Raw genomic sequence first — 21,259 nt, 5'->3', positions numbered from 1 at the left:
GTCCACATAATCAGTTCTTCATCCTGTCTGTGAGTATGGCGTTCGATAAAATGCTTTCAAACGGCGTGCGTGCTACTTTTGGGATTCAAGATTGCACCTTCGATGAATTACGTGGCAATTGATCGATCATTAATTGAACTTCTATTTTATCTGTTATGATTGATGAAGACAGTGGTTAATTTTAAGGTTCTGCAGCATCTGTGTGATGGCTACCCTGTCACACTAGTAACAGTTGCCATGGAAACTGGATGTTGAATTGTGGCAGCACTAAGACTTGCTTCCCGAAATAGATTATTTTTCTTTGTACAAAGACTCCCTGCCGCATTTGGGCACAATGACACACTATACAATCATTATAATGTGACATTGTCAGCACTGGCTGTGGAATTGCAGATTTTACGTTTTAAAATGATATACAATTCAGGATTTAGATGGAACTTTTTTTTGTACATATGATTTCCAGCGCATCAAATAAAAGATGATTTATGCTTCCTGTATTATTGTATTACATATGCAGTATGTATTCTTGACATTATTTTGATTATACACTGTGTCAGAGGTTTTAGATTGCAACGAACCCATAAAAATATTATCATCCTTGTGCGACAGACCCCCATCTTAAAATTTAAACGTTGCTATAGTTTTCCTGTGTAAAGTCCCAATTTGCACTGTGGAAAAAATTATATCTGTAAAATGCTTTTATGTTGCATTCAATATTTAGATTAGAGTATTCGTTTTCTATTTATTCATTCATTCACTCACTCAAATCAAACGAATATTTTTATTTTAATAATTTTGATTGTTTAAATGTAAATACAATTTTACATTTGCACTCTCTTGTGGCCCCCTGGAAAACCCCTGCATTGTGTTACATGAGTGCAAGCAACATTTCAGCGCAGTCCTGCAGCAACAACCTGTGGATCGCGCTTGTTGTTGTGTGTGAGAGAATTTACGCAAAATGATTTGAGCTCGTATTTTTTTCTGCGTAAAGATTTTCACTCGACCTTGGTGCTGAATAAAATAGCACCACGGTCTCTCCACTAGAAGACGGCAACACACAAAAGTTTGCTCTCTTTCATTCATTTTGCTCTACAGACGACTCGCGTCATGCCTGTGCGGTGACGTCACGGCCGCACAGGGGACTCGCGGACCAAAGAGCGGTGGAAAAAGAAAGAAACAAGTAGTCGAGGCGCTCGTGGAAACAGGAAGCAAACGGGGGAAAGCCAGGTTGTTAAAAAAAACTTCCGAAGGGAGCGCTCTGTCTTTTACCTCCGCGTTATTTCGAGCTCTTTAAACTGACAGTGCAGCCAGTCCGTTGCTTGGACACCGCGCGCTTCGCGCCGAAGTGGATGGACCTGATCGGGGTCTCGGTTTATTTGCCCTCCCTCACCGTCCACCACGCTGGAATTAACCCCTCCTTACTGTTACCGTATTGTTTTAAAGGCAGGGCGTGACATCCCACCGTTTAAACGCGGCCCTGGTCGATTTTACTGGAGTATTTTGACGTTTGAAGAAGACTTCAGTCCGTCTGACAGGAAAGGTGTAACGTTACGCGCAGGCAGCCTGAGCTAACGCGAGCTAGCGACTTTGCTGCTAATGTCAACTAACATGGAGGGAGAGGTGCGTGTGTTACATAACAACCAAACGCAATTGAACCACCGACTTTTGACACCCAGCAAGCACAGTTATGGACGTGAATTAATCTCCAAAGAATAAAACTGCCCATAAACACATTTATTTGGGAGAGATGGAGTCGAACCCGCTGATCAGCGGTAAGTTTTATTCCACTTCAAGGAGGTTGGACATGGAGGAGTGATTGCATTAGAGCAGGGGTGCCCAAACTCAGTCCTGGAGGGCCGGTGCCCTGCAGAGTTTAGCTCCAACTTGCCTCAACACACCTGCCTTCAAGTTTCTAGTATGCCTAGTAAGAGCTTGATTAGCTGGTTCAGGTGTGTTTAATTGGGGTTGGAGCGAAACTCTTCAGGACACCGGCCCTCCAGGACCGAGTTTGGGCACCCCTGCATTAGAGTTTAATAAAGTGCTCGTTAGTCAAATAATGCCAAATACATTCACATCTCGCTCTGTTTTATTCACAATTTATTCGTACACGCTGCCTAATCCTGGTGTGAGTCAGAACGTTGTGTTCAAATCAATGTGATTGTCCAAAAAGTATTAAGGAACCGTATAAATGAGTGGGATTGACACCTTATTTTGGTCAGGTTGGGTTAACATACCTGTAGGAAGCCTGATGCACTTCAACTGTGTTTGAGTAAATGTTTTGCAAGCCAAATGTCTGGCAGTGTGTCCACATGCTGCTGTTTCTGAATCAAATACAGTGTTTGGCAGACTTGTTTGCCTCCTGGTTATTTCTGAACTAATCAACCATCAGTGAGAATTGCATTTGATTGTTTTATTGTGCATTCAATATTTAGATTTTGAGCTGCCAACCAAGCTAGTTTGCAAGGGTGGATGTTTGTTCTTGTATTTGGAAAGGTGGTTTATAAATTAAACAAGTGATTTAATTATCATTATCATTCGCTCCCTTTTGTATAATGTACAACAAGCCCTTTATAATTACTCTGAAAACTTTAAATCAAATGCATAAGAACTTGTTTGATTTGACATGATTGTGCAATGCATATGTCAGCATTTCTTTACTGTGTTTGTTTAAATGAAACCAATGTCATCTGATGTTAACCAGCAGACCTCATGTAAACCCAAAGAGACCGTGTGGACACCTTGATGACCCACCAGGAACTGTCGTGAGCCCCACTTAATACAAGTGTCTTTTAGGGATTTGTTTGGTAATTTAGCTCTGGATTCATTCTGTTCACATCACGGTCCTGTCTGGCTCTCTCCTCCTTTGGGATTCCAATTCATTCATTGGCTATAAGTCATCATGCAGTCTGAGAACACAAGATAACTGATTATTGAGCATTGAGGTCCCTGAACAGTCTTAAGGCAATAAGGTCTGATGGGGAAAAACAGATCTGTGTTGTTCAGTGCCGGTCTTTGTTTGCTTTTCTCAGATGAACAGGCTGATTTATGAGGCATTGGACCAAGGCAAGCTGTGCAGTGTTAGTCCCTTGATTAGTCATACTGGAGCTCTTCAGCTAGAATGTAACACTGCAAGGAAAATTAGGGAATAATCAACATGTAAATAAGACAAATGTGCGTCTGATCCTTTGTTTCTGGCTTCACTATGACATTTTTATCTTAATACGGTGACTCTTTGGTTATTTTTACCAGTATATTCTGATGCCAGATTTTATGATTAATCACCATTGAAGTATATGTTATTCATAAAAGCTTTGATGTGTTATTGTGCTATTGGGAAAATCAAGCTGTTTGTTTTACTGGCCTAAACAGTTCAGTTCATTTTAAAAAACACAATTTATTATACAGCTACATTATAAAGGGGGTGCTACTCATTCTTTCACACAACTGGCTTTATTTTTTCAATGGCAGTTTATTTAGGGATACACCTATAATAAAATTCAAGCTGATGTGGAAAAATCGATAGTATTTTCTAATCCACTATTTGTACTATTTTTGTATAACTCTGTCTGTACTTAAAACTAATTGATTGATTAAGTGAATTTAGACATCGCAATATTATAATGTATAAGATTAATTTTGAACTGAATAGTTGATAAACTATTCAAATAGGTTGCTATAATAGAGGTAAGACATGTATAAGAAAGTACATTTAAAGGCTCTTAAATAGTTAGAATTAGCTGACTAAAGAAATCTGATATTTAAAATATCCAATATTGATCGATACAATTCAGGAAAACAGTAATTAATGATGATGACAAACAACTGGTATGGTCCTGATATTATCGTTCATCTATAGAAAATAAAATTTTTGTGTTCATTTTACAGTGTAGTTACACAAGCACTTTTAATTGTTATATTTCATTATATGTATATTACTAGGCATATTTTATACATTTTTAATCAATCTATTTTAATTGATTGCTTAAAAATATGTGTATATTCAGGCATATCTCAAATGTAATATGTTGTTTATGAATAACATTGAGAGTTATTCTCCGTTCGCTGTTATTGGTCAAAAGATTTTCAATCCGTGATTTTACATTATTTGTAGAAAATGTCAATTGCTAATAGTCTACACATTCTCAATGCATAATTACTGTATGTATATCTAGTAGGAAGAGTAATGGAAAGTGTTACAGAGATGTCTTCAGAACTTCTTTTTTGGGGGTCAACCTGTATGGAAATGAGTAATTTCAGCAGTCTGAGGGTCTCGCAGTGAGATGTTGATTTGATGAGTGTGGATAACAGTATGACATTTAAATCCTGAACTACAGTTTTGTAAAACCCCCTGTTTGCCTTAGTGTGTGTAGCTGTACAAGCTGCCCACAGGATATACTTCTGGTGTTACAGTCCTAGAATGATACCATTTATTAAAGACATTTTACTGCTAATGAATGCACTCACTCAATCACTTACAGCTCGATTTAATGACGGTATTAATTAATGAGATTTTATGTGCTAGGTTAAAATGGAAACGGGTTCCCTTCATTGTCATCAGCACTTCACTGTGATTAATTTGGTTCAGTGTGCTTAAAGGGTGGCGGTGTCTGTTTTTCTTCCTTAGAAACGGTTGCTTAAATGCTTTTACCATGGTGATCGTTTCTAAGGTGTTGCTTATGAGTTACGTAAATGAGGGGGGGGGTTGGGGGATGGTAATAGGGTTAATTTGCATTCTCAACATGTTCTTCCTGAACCTGTGATACACGTCCTCTGCTGACGGTAGCAGCATTCATTCTTGCCTGTTTTTCCGTGATTTCACTGCAGATATAATGTTCACTCTCCATTTATGCTCATCTACTCCAACCATAAAGAAAGAGGATTTCATTTACTGTACTGAGGATGTGAATTTGATTTCAGTGGATGTAGGATTCTGTTAAATCCCACAAAGGCTGTTTTTTCTAACATGGCTTCAGTTCCAGAACATACTTCTCATGACAATGAGTTCTAGCTATATTTGATGCAGTATTTTTAGGAACATAGCTAGTAAAACCAATATCTCATGTTTTCACAGCACTTATGGCTTTATGGGGTTATATATTTTACAAGCAGGCCTTATCGCAACTGATAGATACTGTATGTGACGAGTGGGGGCAGGAGTGGTGCAGGTGTCGCTCATTATCAATTACTCCACCGGCCTCGCTCCGTTCCCACGGCTCTCGGCCCCGCCCCCACTCGTCACACTGTATATCGGTGTATATTTCAGTGAAAGCATTAGTAATCACAGGTTGTTTTATGTTTATTTAGTAGTAACTTGAGGTTTTTCAAATCTTACATATTGTTAACATGATACTAGGCACCAGTAGTTTACAGACACTGCCCATTTATCATAGTCTGTTTTTTGTGCCCTGTAGCAATGGATCCGTCCATTACATTGTGGCAGTTCCTGCTACACCTGCTGGATGATCAGAGTCAGAAGCACTTGATCTCTTGGACATCTGGGGATGGGGAGTTCAAACTGCTGGATGCCGAGGAGGTAGCCAGACTCTGGGGGCTGCGCAAGAACAAAACCAACATGAACTATGATAAACTGAGCAGGGCACTTCGTTATTACTATGACAAAGTATGTGCAGGAGTAACTATGAATTGTGAATCACAGACTTAAACGGTTTATTTTATATATACATTACTGTTTAAAATGTTGGGGTCTGTAAGATGTTTTTTTTTAAAGAAATTATTACTTTTATTCTTCACAGATGCAATGAAGTGTTCAAAAGTGACAGTAAAGACATTTGTAATGTTACAAAATATTTATATTTCAAATAAATGCTGTTCTTTTGAACTTTCTATTTATCACAGAATCTTGAATAAATATATCATGATTTTCCACAAAAGTATTTAGCAGCACAACTGTATTTAACATTGAAAATAATACAAAATGTTTCCTGAGCAGCAAATCTGTATATTAGAATGAGGATCATGTGACACTGAAGACTGGAGTAATGGCTGCTGAAAATTCAGCTTTGAATCACAGGAATAAATTACATTTAAAAATATATTCAAATAAAAAATGTATTTTAAATTGTAACAATATTTCACAATATTACTGTTTTTACTATATTTTGAATCAAATATATGCAGCTCTAGTGAGTATGAGACATCTTTCAAAAACATGAAAAAATCTTACCAACCCCAAAGTTTGAACACTAGTGTATATAATTGATATACAGTAATACAATTCAGTGATATGAAATAAATGAAATGAAATAAAACATTATTTACTCAAAACTACTCGATTGATGTTAACCAGTTAATGAGCCTGGACAATATTTTGGTCCATCACTAGTATTTATCCATAAATATTAATAATTCTGGGATTTTTATTGTCTAACTACTATGAAAAGGATAGAAAAACGTTTAAGTTTGGAGCATGATTTAATGTCGAGTGCATAGTATTGTTTAGACACTTTTCAACAAGCTTTCATACTTCCACAGAATATCATTAAGAAAGTTAGCGGCCAGAAGTTCGTCTATAAGTTTGTGACCTTTCCTGACCCCAACTCTGCTGATGGGCTGAAAGGACCTGAGGATTCCCAGAGGGCCACTACGGGGGAGAAATTGGAGCTGTCCATTCAGACCAAATCTAACACAGGTGCTAACACCACCAACTCATGTCTCTCCAAGAGCCTGCAGGTTCAGCGCTCCTCCCCTAGCTCAGTGCAACGCAGCTCCCGCAACGATTACATGAAGTCTGGTCTCTACTCCACTTTCACTATCCAGTCCCTACAGATGCCCTGCAAAACTGCATCCAAATTCATCAAAACGGAGCATGTCCTGAGTGACAACAGCCCCAAACCAGCTCCTCTGGACCACATAGTGCATGAGGTCAGCTTCTTTCTGGATTTCATGTTTTTGTTTTAGAGCTGATGTTTTTAATTCTGTAATAAATCCTCTCATACGACATGTATCATTAAATGAGTTATCAACAGGTTAAAACCTGCAAAACCTTGTGAGACGCATTGTGTTTAAGGTATTTGATTCACATTATGTTTATGTATATGTTGCAGATGCGAATGTGTCAGACAGAAGCACAGCAGGGAACTGCTCAGGTGCAGTCGTCTATGGAGAGCAGCAATTTGCAGGTGATAGTGACCCACCCCTCCCCATGTGCTACACCCGCCCTCAGCCCACAGACGCCCTCTGGATCTGCCACTGCAACCACGGTATGGACTTGCTCTTTAACGCTCATCCAGACTCAGTCTTTAAATGTTTAAAGCTGTGCCATTTTAGCACCGATGATGGTGTCAACAACATTAGGGAATCGTGTACGATTTCTTGCTTTAAGCAAAATTGTCAGTCTTTGATCTCTTAGTGTGATGTCACTGATGGCAGTAGTGTTCATTTTGTTAGCTATTTTTTGGTTTAGTGTTAGTCCTGTGTCAAATGTCCTTTATAGTTTTTAGCATATTTAATCAACCTATCCTGTTTTTTGTTTAGTCAAGTTGTAGTTGACTAAAAGTCTGGAATTTTTAGTCTAGTTTCAGTCATTGAAAACTAAGTCATATTTTAGTCAGGCTGCATAATGGTTAAACTGATACACAGTTTTTTGCTCAGAATTATTACTGTGATTACTGATCATGATTGTTGTCATTTGAGAATGTACATCAGAATTATTGCACTTTCACCCATAAGTACAAATAAATAGAATGTCAACTCATACACATGGTTTATTTGGCCTCATTTAGATTTATTAAATTGTCACAATTTGAGTTGAATTACTGAAATAAATGAACTTTTCCATGACATTCTAATTTATTGAGATGCACCTGTAAATGATCACACTTTTTACATTATGAAAACTGGTAAAACTCAAAAGCTTCTCTCAAAAACAAAAACAGTGAAATTCTTAATATTAACTACAATATTTCCAAATTATATTCATTTGTTTTTTCAATTAAAACAACAACAGTGGCACAGAGGTGGCGAAAGTGCATTTATTCAGCAACCACAATCATAAACATTATAGTTGAAATCCATGTTTGGATTTATTACGGTCAGCACTGAGGTCTTGTGTGTGTTTTAAACTAGTTTTTAGTATCATCTTTTTTGTCAACAATGTTGCAAAGAAAAAAGGTTGTCAGTTAATAATTTTCTTCATAGTTTTTGTTAATGAAATTGCTCTGAATGGCAGTCGTTCATGTTATATTCACATCACCAGTGTAAGAAATTGCGTCACATTCAAGCAAGCCCTTTTCCCAATGAACAAAATAAAGCACAACATTTTTATTGTTGTACTTAAAAATGCATAACACTATGGAAGAAAATGAGTTACAAACTAGTCCTTGCTCATTGAAGCACTCATTGTAGCCTCCTGGAAAGTGTTCATCAGATTTAAAGCTTATGCACCCAAATTCCTGGAAAATACCTTAAAGATCGGCTAAACTGCTTGCAATCCAATTATTTGACACCCTTGTTAATTACTGTTATTATTAAGAATTATGTGCATAAAAATGTTGTTTTGAATTCATCCCACAGAATACTCAAGCACAGAAGAGCCAGAATTTGGGTGACCCACCCCAGATCTACCTGTCCGATCCCAGCTCTCTGACCTCGCTCATTTCTCTAGCTCATGGAGAATGTGTTGTCAACCCCTCTCAGCCTGTATTTGTGGTCATAAAGCCTTCGCTTGTTGGACTGCCCAAAGAGTCTAGCCTCCCGCCTGAAGAAGACTTGCTGGAGATTGTCAATTTGGATGACAAAACAGATGTTGAGGTGAGCAGATGTGTCAATTAGAAATCATTCAGTGTACATCATCCAAAAGATATTGAACATGTTTGGTTGCAATGAAATGCTGGAGTAATTTAGCATTTTATTTATTTATTTTTAGCTTTTTATTTATTTTATTTTTTTATTTGCCATATTCAGCCAGTGTCCACAGTGCCTGTCTCTGGAGTTACAGATGCCCCAATCTCTGTGGATGCTCCATCACCCTGCGTGGAGCCGGTGGCCCAGCCGGTTGGAGAAGGGGAGGTGAAAGAGAAGACTGAGCTACCTGGTTAGTCAAAAATTCATGTCGTTTATGCATTAGAAAGATGTTGAACTCAAAAGAGCTGGTGAGGCTCGTAGCAGTTTGTTTTTAGGTTTACTGTTTATAAATTGCAAGCAAATCTTTGTATAAGTGGAAGCTCATTCATTAGCGTTTTAGTCTGAGTTATAAAAGGGACATCAGTTAAGTTCCATTTTAATATTGGTTGCCTGGCAACGAAAAACAGCCTACTGTTAAGATAATTAACTACAATACCTATCAAAAGTTTGGGATCAGTACGATTTTTTTAATGTATTTGAACAAAGTCTTTTATGCTCACCAAGACTGGATTTATTCGATCAAAAATACAGTAAAAACTGTTGTTTTAATATTGTTAAATATTACTACTATAACTCATTTCTATTAGAATATATTTTAAAATGTAATTTATTTCAGGCACAGCTACATTTCCAGCAGCCATTACTTCAGTGTTCAGTGTCACATGAAACATAAAACATTCTAATATGCTGATTTGATGGTGAAAAATTATTATCAATGTTGTGCTGCTTTATATTTTGTGTAAACGTATGTATAATTTTTTTCAGGATTCTTTGACGAATAGAAAGTTCAAAAGAGGAGCATTTATTTGAAATAGAAATCATTTGTAACATTATAAATGTCTTTATTGTCACTTTTATCAATTCAATGCATCCTTGCTGAATAGAAGTATTAATTTCCATAAATTTTTTTACTGCCCCCAAAGTGTATATTACTTGGTAAGGCAAGGCAAGGCAAGTTTATTTATATAGCACATTTCATACACAATGGTAATTCAAAGTGCTTTACATAAAAGAAAATAAAAAATAATACAATGGTAGAAGAATTGTTTATTGTGATTATTAATAATAAATTCATTATCAAATGACAGTGTCTTTTATCATATTGCTGATCCTACCTTTTTATAAAAGCAATAAGCCACTCCAAGCAATCCTTTACAGTTATTTGATATGGTTATAGGTCAACAAAACCCGCAGTGCTTAAAAATCAATTGTCAATTTTAGCCTCTCATTCAAAACTGTTTTCAGAGGACACCAATACTGCATCAGCCTCCCTCCCAGCGAGCATGCGGGAAGTCCAGCCTCCTAAATCAAAGAAGCCACGTGTGCTGGAACTGCCATCCTCATCTACGCTGCTGCCCCCTGGACTCTCACTGGATAAGGTCAATGCAGCGGTGAACAGCCTTCTGGCTCCTGGCAGTGCCACAAACACCTTAACACCCACAGTCATCACCTCCCATGCCCTGGTGAGCCATTCAGTTCAGAATTGTGGTTGTTTAAAACATGTGCTAATATTTAAAATGCACATTTTTGCCTATTAAATCCATTTAATTCTGTTAAAAATTAAGTTGTTTGCACTATTTTGTGGAATTGTATTATTGCTGCTTGCAATTGCATTACTAAGACGAAACCCACATGAACACGTTTCAGAAAATAATTATCTTAAGCAGTTGACAGCCCTGATTTAAACACAATGCAGTCTTTTACCACATAGAAGGCACAAAGAGATGACTGTTAAATGACTGAGTTTCAGCATTATCTTACAGTCTTTCAGAGGAGTCGTGCTTGGGTGTTTTTAAGAGCTAGGTTTATGCCATACTTTTGATAATTATCAGAAATATCTTGTGTGTGTTTTTTTTTTTTCTAAGGCAACAATAGCGTTTGTGGGGCATGAATGGATGCTTCACATGTACCAAGCTCTTATTCACACAGTCTCAATGTGATTTTTAACAAAGCCAACAAAGCGATATAAATGCTTGTGTTACCAGATAACCAAGAACAAAGAGATACAACACAATGGCCTTGTAAAATGGTTCATACATACACATGCACAACCTCTTCAACTCCCTCTCTCTCTCACTCTCTCTCTCTCACTCTCTCTTTCTCTCTCCCTCTCTCTTTCAGACTCCAGTGCTGTTGACACCGAGTCCGCTGCCATCAACCATACACTTCTGGAGCACGCTCAGTCCAATCGCTCCACGCAGCCCTGCCAAGCTGTCCTTCCAGGTGAGACTTCCTGTCCACACAGTTTCCATCCACAGCATGGCAGCAGCACACCATCTGTCTCCTCACACTCCCTCGGCTCATTGCATGGCTGAGAATTTACTCCCTTCCCACTCCATTCATAACCATCAAATACATTACAGCATATACATTTTATATATTACGCCTTTTCGCAACTTTTAAGATTGCCATGGTAACCAATATCTTATTTACATTTGTGCATTTAGCAGACACTTTTATCCAAAAAGACTTACAATAGAGAAACATAAGTGATTTTTCACAGAACCAACCATATTCATATGCAGTGGCATGTTTATTAGAAAGCTAGATTAGGAAATCAGCTGGAAAGAAGCTCATGAAAGAGAGTTTTTCTTTTTTACCAAATAGTCTTGTAATAATTTTATATTCTGAAATACTATTTGGTTTCATGACTTGAAAAGGAAACTGGTGTATTACATGGAGTATTTTTTGGATGATAAATGGTTTGGTAAATTCTGAATGGATGAGCCACATTTCAAACTGTTAAGTAAGTTATCCAGCTATTTCCACACTTGTGACCACACATTTGAATTATGTTATTGTGCCTTCACATTAACACTGCATTGCTATAGTGCAATAAAACAGTAATCTTCAATTAGGCTAACAAACTAATAATTTCAATGCTCTGCATTGCAGTAAATTCACAATGTTCTCTTACGCTTCTTACTTTAGTGGACGTCAAATCTTTTGTGCTTAATTTTGAGAAGGCTTTTGTTTTGTTGGACTGTTCCTCAGAAAAGCATGTGAGCATCCTCTGCTGGACAATAGCAGCAGTGCAGAGTTTGGAACGTTTATACATGATGTTTTACAGGAACAGGTGCATTAAACCTAATCCTACATAAGTTACCTCCCGTCTGTCTTGGTAGATGTTCTTCTTGGACTAGTTTATATTATAGCAAAATGGTCTTTCAATATTGTCCAGTTTATTAAGTAATCCATGTCAAGTATCAGTACCAGCTGAGTATTCCAGGTTATTAGTACTTTAATTTTCCATTTTAAATGCATTACTGTTAATTTGCACGTTCATTTATACTCAAAGGGGTCAAAAATATTGTCTGTGGCAAGGTTATTATCATTAACTAAAACAAAACGTGAAAAATGTATATCTTTCCTTTACTTGAAGTGCAAAACATATTAGCTGAAATAAAATAAAATATAAAAAAATGTTAAACTTTATAATAAAACCTTAAAACAACATTCCTCACTTTTATGTAGTTTAAGTAGAAGTACTAAAATAAGTGAAACTAAATAAATTAAAAACTAAAACTTAATCAAAACAATATAGACATATTTAAGAAAAAATACTAATAAACATGACAAACACAACAAAATTACTAAAACTTTAACTAAAATGAAAATGAAACCAGATAATATGAAAAAATCTAGTTCAAAATATTTACAAAAACTAACACTGTAAATCAATAATACTAAAATAACATTGGTCTGTGGAGACGGATAGCATGCCATGAATATGAAAGTGAAAGTGAACGTGACGTGACATGTGGCCAAGTATGGTGACCCATACTCGGAATTAGTGCTCTGCATTTACCCATCCAAAGTGCACACACACAGCAGTGAACACACACAAACCGTGAACACACACCCGGAGCAGTGATTATATGATACATATAATAAAAGTAATAATTTAATAGTCAAGCTTAAGTCCTAATTAATACCTTCCTGTTATTCTTACAGTTCCCCTCCAACGGAAGCAATCAGATCCAGATCCCAGCACTGAGCGTGGACGGCCTATCCACACCTGTCGTTCTCTCCCCTGGACCACAGAGACCATAATTTGTGATTTAATTCCCTTATCTCCTGCCATAGCGATTGGCTCCCTCCCCAGCCAATGAAATGCTGAGGACGGCTAATGAAAGTTGGGACACTCCATAACAAGTTCTGCTGTGAGTTGTGCGGGGCCTCTGCTCCAAAGACGACTCGGCAAGAGGAGTGCGCTCTCAGCTGTCCTTCACGATTGGTTGACGGAGCAGCCCGGTTCTGGGCTTGATGGTGGCGTTTGCATAGACTATTTGATCTTTTGTTTTCCCTTTGCTTTTTATATGATCATCAATGGTTATTTATTTATTTCTGATGTTTCTTGGTGCATCGCGAGATGCACGTTCCTGAATGCTCATGTGAATTTGGAACTCGGAGATCTCACTTCATTTTTGATTTCTCACAATAGCATTGAGTTATGGACCAAACAAGGTATCCTTTGATTGAATCAAGGCATGAAATGCCATTTACTTCACAGACGGAGTATAGCTTTCTTAAAAACTTTTTTTTTTTTTTTTGGAAATGGAAAGCATGCATTTGAAATCTGCAAGTTCATTTCTTTCTTTGGCATTACAGAGAAACAAATACATAATTTTTAGTATATGACACACTTGTTTTAAACATTTTGTGTTTTTCCATGGACAAAGGAGTCCATTTTGCTTAAGTGGCATTGAAAATGCCAGAGGAATGTCATGGCCATTCCCAGGATTTGAAGAGGTGGAACTAGGGGGGAAAAGATACAAAGAGATTCTGAATGATATCAAGATCTGGAATGTATCAATATTTTTCTTCTATGACATCATTGCTTTATTTCAGAACTTTCTTCTTGTAAATATACGTTGCACCCATTCTAAGATTTGAAATATTGAATTTTTTGTTCTTGCTTTCCTGTTTTTGTTGTTGATTTTTAGTAATTCTATCAAGAAGCCCTTTTTCTGGCAGCATCGACAAAGCAGGCAAAGGTTTCAGTTTCATGCTTTTATTCTTCTAAAGAAAACGCCAGAGGAGACCAAAGACCAGCTGTTTATATACAATCCATCTTAGCGTCATGTTTTGCATTTTCTCTCGCTCTCGTCTTTATTTTTACTCTTGCCGCATCAAAGGGCTATAAGAACCTTCACACAACCAAAACGCTCACACTTCTGACACTGTATATAACTGATACATCTGACTTGCCAGCTATAAGTGTAAAACTCAATAATCGTTGTAAATAAAGTAATTTATGGCAGAACAGGAAGTATGTAGCTTCAGCTGCTTTTGATATTGTTAGTCGTTTTGTGCGGCCTGCCTCTTATGCTATGTTCGTCTGATGTGTCAAAATCACACTCACGGTTGTTACCTCAAAGCTGTCAACAGCTCGACGCGTCAAAGCAGGCACGCATATACGCTGCAACTGACAAACAAAGCCGATGATTATTTGCATATCTTCTTGCGCTTGTAGTTTGCGTGTGAAGCTCAAGTTTCCTGTGGGGAAATCATGGTGGTTATATATAGCATTCTACAGAAAGCTGTAGTCAGTGTTTATGGACAGTAACTGCCTCCACGGCATATGGCCGTTTTTATCATTTCATCTGACCTGAGTTTGCTGAACATCCTTATTTTCAGTTTTAGGAACATTTGGCCGTCAGTGTCTTTCACTTTAGAACATTTCGGCTCTTTAAGTTGGTGCTCTTTGTTGTTTTAAAGAGTTTTCTGCTTTGATATCTATGTAATTGTAATGAACCCGGGAGGATTTGCTCGTAGCATACTGCAATTGCTTAAACGTGTCACCTCTCTCCTGCATTTTGTGTGCCTCATGGCTGATGTGTTACGTCCTGAACCAGTGTTCTGAACTGTTCTGTTGTCAGTGAATGACTGTTTGTTTTAAGATGAAGCGCTTTAGAAAAGCCTTGAAGATCAGTCAATGTTCACCACCGCTCTTGGTGTCGCTCTGATATGTACCCATGATGTCATGGACGCCCACAAGTCGACACATTGAATGTTCTGTTCGGGTGGGCATTTTGGGGGTCGCCCCCTCACGTTACCACACGCCAAGCTCAGTGACCTGATATCAGCTTAATCATGATCAAAATCACACGAAAATAGATTTTCATTGGTGAGTTACTTGTGGTTCTTTTACACCATGCATTTGGCAAAATAATAAGCCTGCAATATCAAATAACTCACTGTGATGATGAATTTAGTGATTTGTGAGTAATACTTTCCCCGTTCTTGATCTTTAATGCGGTGTAGTCAGTCTGCAGTACTGCTTTCAGCCGTCTTGTCACTTTCCTCTCAAGCTTGTCTGAATCGCTGGGATTGTTTGTGCCTCTGAACGTCTGTGTGGCTATGCTCTGTAATGCGCTGTGAATGCGTTTTAACAGCTGATGTCTTTAAACTAAACTCCTCCTATTTCCCTTGCTCTGATGCTGCTGTTACTTTTACTGTACATCAGCACTGATCAATACAGTGACAGCATACTGTGCACGGTTCCCCGAAATGAACTATTACATAGTGCTGACTTCATTTATCCCCAGACAAGTTGTTTACAAACTAGCAAGCTTAAAAGACAGAAATAGTGAGCCATATCTATTTAAAACTATTTCTGTTGTACACATACAGAAGGAAAAAAACGATTTTAAAAAGTCAAATATTGTAATATTAACTAGCCTTTGTCATGTTGATGAAATCACTGCCCCCTTTTAGATATTGAAACTAATGCTGTACATCTCTGGACCTACGAAGACTGTTTGGGTATCATAATACCACATTAAATAGGTCTTAAAGTTGGATTTCTGGGTATGTGCTCGTCCACTGACTAACTATTTTGGTATTAATACCTTCTAAAATAAACATTGTTCTTTTTTTCTGAAGTCATCCCAGAATAAAATCTTCATGCGGAGTAATGTTAATCAGTAATATTTATTGTCCTTATAACAAGCTCCAGCTGAAATTTTTATTTCCATTCTATTCTGTTATTAGAACCAAAATTGTGCAGAAATTGTATTTGTGCAAGTTTTAATTGTGCAAAAAAAAAAAATTGTAAATGATTGTTGGTAACCAGCATGTGTAAATGTTCTAGTCACTGAAACCTTTATGCAAATGAAGACACGCGTTACATAAAAAAGCCATTTATTGAATAATTGATTGGACCGTAGAGATGTTGGCTGAGACGGTTTTTCTCCTTTTGTGGAGGAGTCTCTAAATTATTGCCTAATACCAGCATAGATTTCGTACCATTTACAAGTTTCCATTGTAGGACAGTCGATCATACCAATATTTCTCATTGAGAAAACCTGTTTAATGCTTGTTACCTGCTTATGAAGTCACAAATCCAAGCACCAAACTGGAGTTGATACTTGCGTGGCTCAAAACTGTTAAGACATTTGCCTCGTTTTGCTTTTCAAGTTACTGAATTTGAACATCTGCGGTTGTCAGATGCTGTAATAAGTCTTTTCACTTGTTTTTTCTCTTTGAAATGTTATGTGGGAACTTTTAACATATTGTATGATTCTATATTCAATAATGTGTTGGGAAATTTTGTGCTACGCATATATTTGTGTTTTAAAAAAAAAGTCTGCTACTTGTGAAGAGCGAATACATGGTCCTGTTGGACTGTTGGACTGTTGGGAAGCAGATCTCTGCGGCCTGAGCTCCCTTTCCCAGATGAGAATTACTCTCTGGGAGTTTATTTCATAAAGGGATAGAGAGGCTTTTATTTTTCTGAACTGTCTAAATACTATATTATATGTACTGGAAAGAGACAAAACTATTTTTCATCTGCACATGCTACTTTGTTTGTGTATGTGATGGATATTAATCTTGTTTTCTAAAGACAAAAGAGAACTAATATGAAAGTTATGAATAAAAGGCTATTTTGTTCTTTACGTTGTATAATATATTCATTTTATCTATCTATCTATCTATCTATCGTATCTATCTATTTATCTATCTGTCTGTCTGTCTGTCTATCGTTAATTCTGTGTAATGTGCTATCATTATTCTACCATTTTATGTATCCATTTATCATTCCACGGTTCTGTCTATTGTTCTATGTAGCATGGTTCATTCTATTCTATCTATCATTTGGTCTATCTATCATTTTATCTATCATCTATCGTTCTTTCTATACTGTATATCAGAAAAAGTATTACAATGTATTATTGTTTGCAATTATTCACAAATGTGATTGTGAGTAATAATGCGTATGTGTGTATATATATATATATATATATATATAGCCAACAATACATTGTATGGGTCAAAATTATCGATTTTTCTTTTAAGCCTAAAATCATTAGGATATTAAGTAAAGATCATGTACCATGAAGATATTTTGTAATTTCCTACCGTAAATATACCAGTACTTAATTTTTGCTTAGTAATTGTAGGCTAATTAGTAAAAATTTGTAATTTTTTGCATATATATATATATATATGGGCCCTTAAGTACAGAATTAGTGAGAAAACATCACTAAATGTTTATTGCTTGATCCAAAAATAATTGCATTATCAAGACAGTCTAAAGAAACAGCACCTGATCAAGTGAAGAGATGAAGATATCTATAAATAATCCCTCTTTTTTTCCTCAACCTCAAAATTGGATGAAATAATACATGCCTCTTCCTGGTGGAGGAATGTGAAAATTAACAACTAAAAAAAAAAATTCCAAAAACAAATCCCTGAGGGACTCAGTTTTGTATGTCATGCCTCCTCCGGGACGGCAGCCCTCGGGGAGGAGAGAATAGATATTAATTAAAGCCAGGCTAAGACTCAGGCACAGTAGGACCCACACAAAACACGCTGATTAACCAAACCCCACAATGCTCCTCAAACTGACTTTAATTTCTCCCGAAATGCAAACAGAAAGAATGATGAAAGCGTCAGGCTTCTTTTAACGTGTTGACGATGTCTGCGCCGTAAGCTACAGAGAGACAGAAGAGGAAAGAACTGTTGATATTGCGAAGAGATGCAGACGAGGTGAACCTGGAATAACCTTCTGAAGATAAAGCGTGTTTTAGAAAGTTTGGCAGGTAGAACTTTTAGTTCATGAACTGTGGTTATGTTCAGGGTGACAGCATACTTCTCCCTCTATTTCTGCAGTATATGTTGAGTATGACCTACTAGAAACAACCATCCATAATACGTTAGCATTGTGCTGGTGAGTTTTGCATACTGTTTCATTTATTTATTTATTTACAGTGTGTCCTGCATGCATAGTATTCAGTTAGCAGCATGCTAGAATTTCAAAAACACACCATAAATGCAGTAGCGTTGCACTGAAATAAAAGTGCAGGACCAAAATCAAATTATATTTCAAATAACAAAGCATGCAGAGTCTGTAGAATAAATGTTATTTGAGAGCATAAGGCCTTGTTTTATTGTCCTGGTGCCTTGGGCGCAGCTGCAGATGGCACATAAGAGACCTGAGCATCGGGTCGCTGATTTTTATTGCGCTGAATGGACTTTAGTAGCTTCACTCTGCTGGTTTGCTTTAATTGCACCTCACCCATGGTCCCACTGATGAAGATCTTCAGTAAGGCTCATTAACTCCCAATTAACAGTCTGTTTACACCACCACCTGTAAGCACTCGGTTTATGTCTGTTCAACATGGATCCACTGCTCAAGCAACAATAATCCTGTAGATTAAATGAACGTGCTCTAGGGTGGAAGTAAAAAACAAAATGCATTATGGCCTAACGCATATCAGGGGACTGAATACATGACTCCTCTGTTTGGTTTGTTAAATGCTGATGTTTAGCTTTTAAGAACTGCTGTCAAAGCTGCAAACACAGCTCACTATCCTTCTGCATGTACAGGAAGATCTGATAATTGGGTTGTTCTTAGGAAACGGTGCCATTTGGTGAATTTTTTAGCATTTAATTTAACATTATTACGGTTGAACTTTCACATCAACCTCAAAGTGCAAGGGCTGTAAACATTGTAAATTGCATCCAGCCCAATTTTATATTGGAGGTCAAAAGGTATCCAAATTAGATGCAGTGCCTAATATCTCCACCTCCTAATGGAACTAAGTGAAACTGTAAATATATTGACTGTTTTCAAACAGGTTTCCCACTCCAGCTCACTTTTAATATTCAAAAAAAAAAAGATTTTGCAAAGTAGCTTACTGTATTTTTCATTGCTGTTAGCCCAGTCCTAAACCACCACATTATATTAAAGTAAGTTGGGAGTTCATATGCTTATTTGTTCACTCAAACCATGTGGTCAAAATTAACCTTAAACACTGTGTCAAAAAAGGACTGTCAGAGAGGCAGGGTTGATCAGAAACTAAGAGGGAAAATGCATGTACCCATTTCAATAAAATGAAATAGAAATAAATACAAATACAAATAAAAAAAGTTTTTTTATTGTATAGAATCAATTCAGTATAAATGTAATAAATAGTGCTCTGGAAACACTAATGTTTTGTTTTTAAATTTTATTTTGCATTAAACACTTGGCTATACAGTGTCAAGTCCTTAAAAATGGGACTCATTCTCCGAGTTGGGATATTTAAACTTCTACAGAGAGACAGAAGTGGAAAGAACTGTTGATATGGCATAGAGATAAAGACGTGACGAACCTGGAATAACCTTCTGAAGATACAGCGTGTTTTAGAAAGTTTAGCAGGTAGAACTTTTAGTTCATGAACTGTGGTTATGTTCAGGATAACAGCATACTTCTTTTTCTATTTCTGCAGTATGTATTCAGTATGACCTATAAGAAACCACTCAGAACAGCGTACCAACTCAACTGAAAACCACCCAAAATACACTATTGTGCTGTCTTCTTTATAGATAGCTATCTTTATAGCCACAGCCCATTAGAAACTACTCAGAACACCTTAAAACCTACATAGCAACACCCTGGCAACCACCCACAACACACTAGAATTGTGCTAGTGAGTTTTGCATGGGTAACAACCACTCATATTTGTCCTTTAAACCACTCAGAACACCATAGCATCTAACAACTCATTAGAAACCACTCAGAACACCTTAACAACTGCATAGCAACTCCCTGGAAACCACACTAGCACTGCAAAATGTCTGACTTGAACATTACATAATTTCAGTAACCTGTTAATTATATCCATAGTCAGTCATGAGGACACTGGCACCAATTCTTGAAAATGACCCAATCACCACATCAATTTAAAATCTGATGAAATTGTTCATTCTATAATAATTAATCTGTCATTTCAAGCAGGTCTCTGAAAACCGGAGACAGCATGGTTAATTAGTGTCTGAATAGCGGATTCATAAGAGGTAAAATACCAGTGATATTTTTCTGTGCTACTTATACAATGGCCTTTTCCTCTGTATAACAAAATGCGTGGGGAGCAAAGGGGAAGAAAAGGAGGCAGCTTTAAGAAAAAAAGAAAGAAAATCTTGTTGAAAAATGCATAATAACTCAGAATAGAAGCTTGCATGCATGTCATTGTGCAAAGCCAGACTTCAGATGCCTTTCAAAGCCAATGTGAAGCAGAATTCTGCAGTGATCCTGGTTTCTCTCTCTCATGGGTTCGGTTCTCCTCGCTTCAGCGCTTCTGTGTCCTTTAGCATATACTGAATTACAATGACCTATTTTGTCAATGTCGAGCCCTAACGAGGCAGGGAGAACAGGCGGTCTGCGGCGCTATGACAGTCATTAGAAGCCATGACTGCAGCGAGGTCTCATAAACACAGCAAACATCTTTACATAAATAACTGCACTCAATCTACTGCGAGAAAGAGACGAGACGCTGAAAATATAATATCAATATGCACAGATGTAATATGTGTGTTGGACTCGGCTGAGGTTTTTATTGGGTTGTTAACTTTATTATTGTGGTTATTTGCTTTGTGAGCATAGGATAGATTTAAATTTGACATTTTTACTCACTTATGATGTTAGTCAAGGTTTTTAGTGCGTTGCTATGCAGTTGCTATGGTGTTCTGACTGGTTGCTTGGGCATAAATATCAAATGTGAGTGGTGGTTGTCTGTGCAAAACTCAATGAGTGCTAGTGAATTGTGGATGGTTGCCAGGGTGCTGCTATGCTAAGGTGATGCTAAGGTGTTCTGAGTGGTTTCTAGTGCATAGCTATGCAATTGCAATAATGTTCTGAGTGGTTGCTAGGGCATAAAGGAAATGTGAGTGGTGTTTGTCTGTGCAAAACTCACCAGCACGGTGGTTGCCAGGGCGTTGCTATGCAGTTGCTAAGGTGTTCTGAGTGGTTTCTAATGTGTTGCTATTAAATTCTATAATGTTCTGAGTGGTTGCTAGGGCATAAAGGACGAATGTGAGTGGTGGTTGCTTGTGCAAAACTCACCAGCACAATGCTAGTGTATTTTGGGTGGTTACCAGGGCATTGCTATGCAGATGCTAAGGTATTTTG

General features: G+C 37.2%; 1 protein-coding gene across 1 annotated transcript; it reads left to right on the top strand.

Annotated features, from left to right (window-relative positions):
- The first annotated feature begins 1,105 nt into the window (after positions 1-1,105).
- LOC107653426 (ETS domain-containing protein Elk-1-like) lies at positions 1,106-16,763 on the top strand. Its single transcript, XM_016440138.1, has 9 exons — positions 1,106-1,772; positions 5,412-5,620; positions 6,493-6,882; positions 7,065-7,220; positions 8,533-8,769; positions 8,923-9,052; positions 10,108-10,325; positions 10,984-11,085; positions 12,817-16,763. Exons 1-9 carry the CDS (start codon positions 1,748-1,750, stop codon positions 12,913-12,915), a joined length of 1,566 nt encoding a protein of 521 aa, XP_016295624.1. The 5' UTR covers positions 1,106-1,747; the 3' UTR covers positions 12,916-16,763.
- Positions 16,764-21,259: the final 4,496 nt, after the last annotated feature.

This window comes from Sinocyclocheilus anshuiensis, unplaced genomic scaffold (assembly GCF_001515605.1).
Source record: "Sinocyclocheilus anshuiensis isolate Anshui unplaced genomic scaffold, SAMN03320099.WGS_v1.1 scaffold71, whole genome shotgun sequence".
Taxonomy (NCBI): domain Eukaryota; kingdom Metazoa; phylum Chordata; class Actinopteri; order Cypriniformes; family Cyprinidae; genus Sinocyclocheilus; species Sinocyclocheilus anshuiensis.
This window is presented reverse-complemented; position numbering and strand designations above follow the sequence as displayed.

Bases quoted from the DNA above. Each gene is read 5' to 3' on its own strand.
- LOC107653426 (XM_016440138.1), top strand. From the start codon at position 1,748: ATGGAGTCGAACCCGCTGATCAGCG. The intron at 8,770-8,922 runs GTGAGCAGATGT...TGCCATATTCAG, and splicing joins ATGACAAAACAGATGTTGAG to CCAGTGTCCACAGTGCCTGT. The intron at 9,053-10,107 runs GTTAGTCAAAAA...AACTGTTTTCAG, and splicing joins AGAGAAGACTGAGCTACCTG to AGGACACCAATACTGCATCA.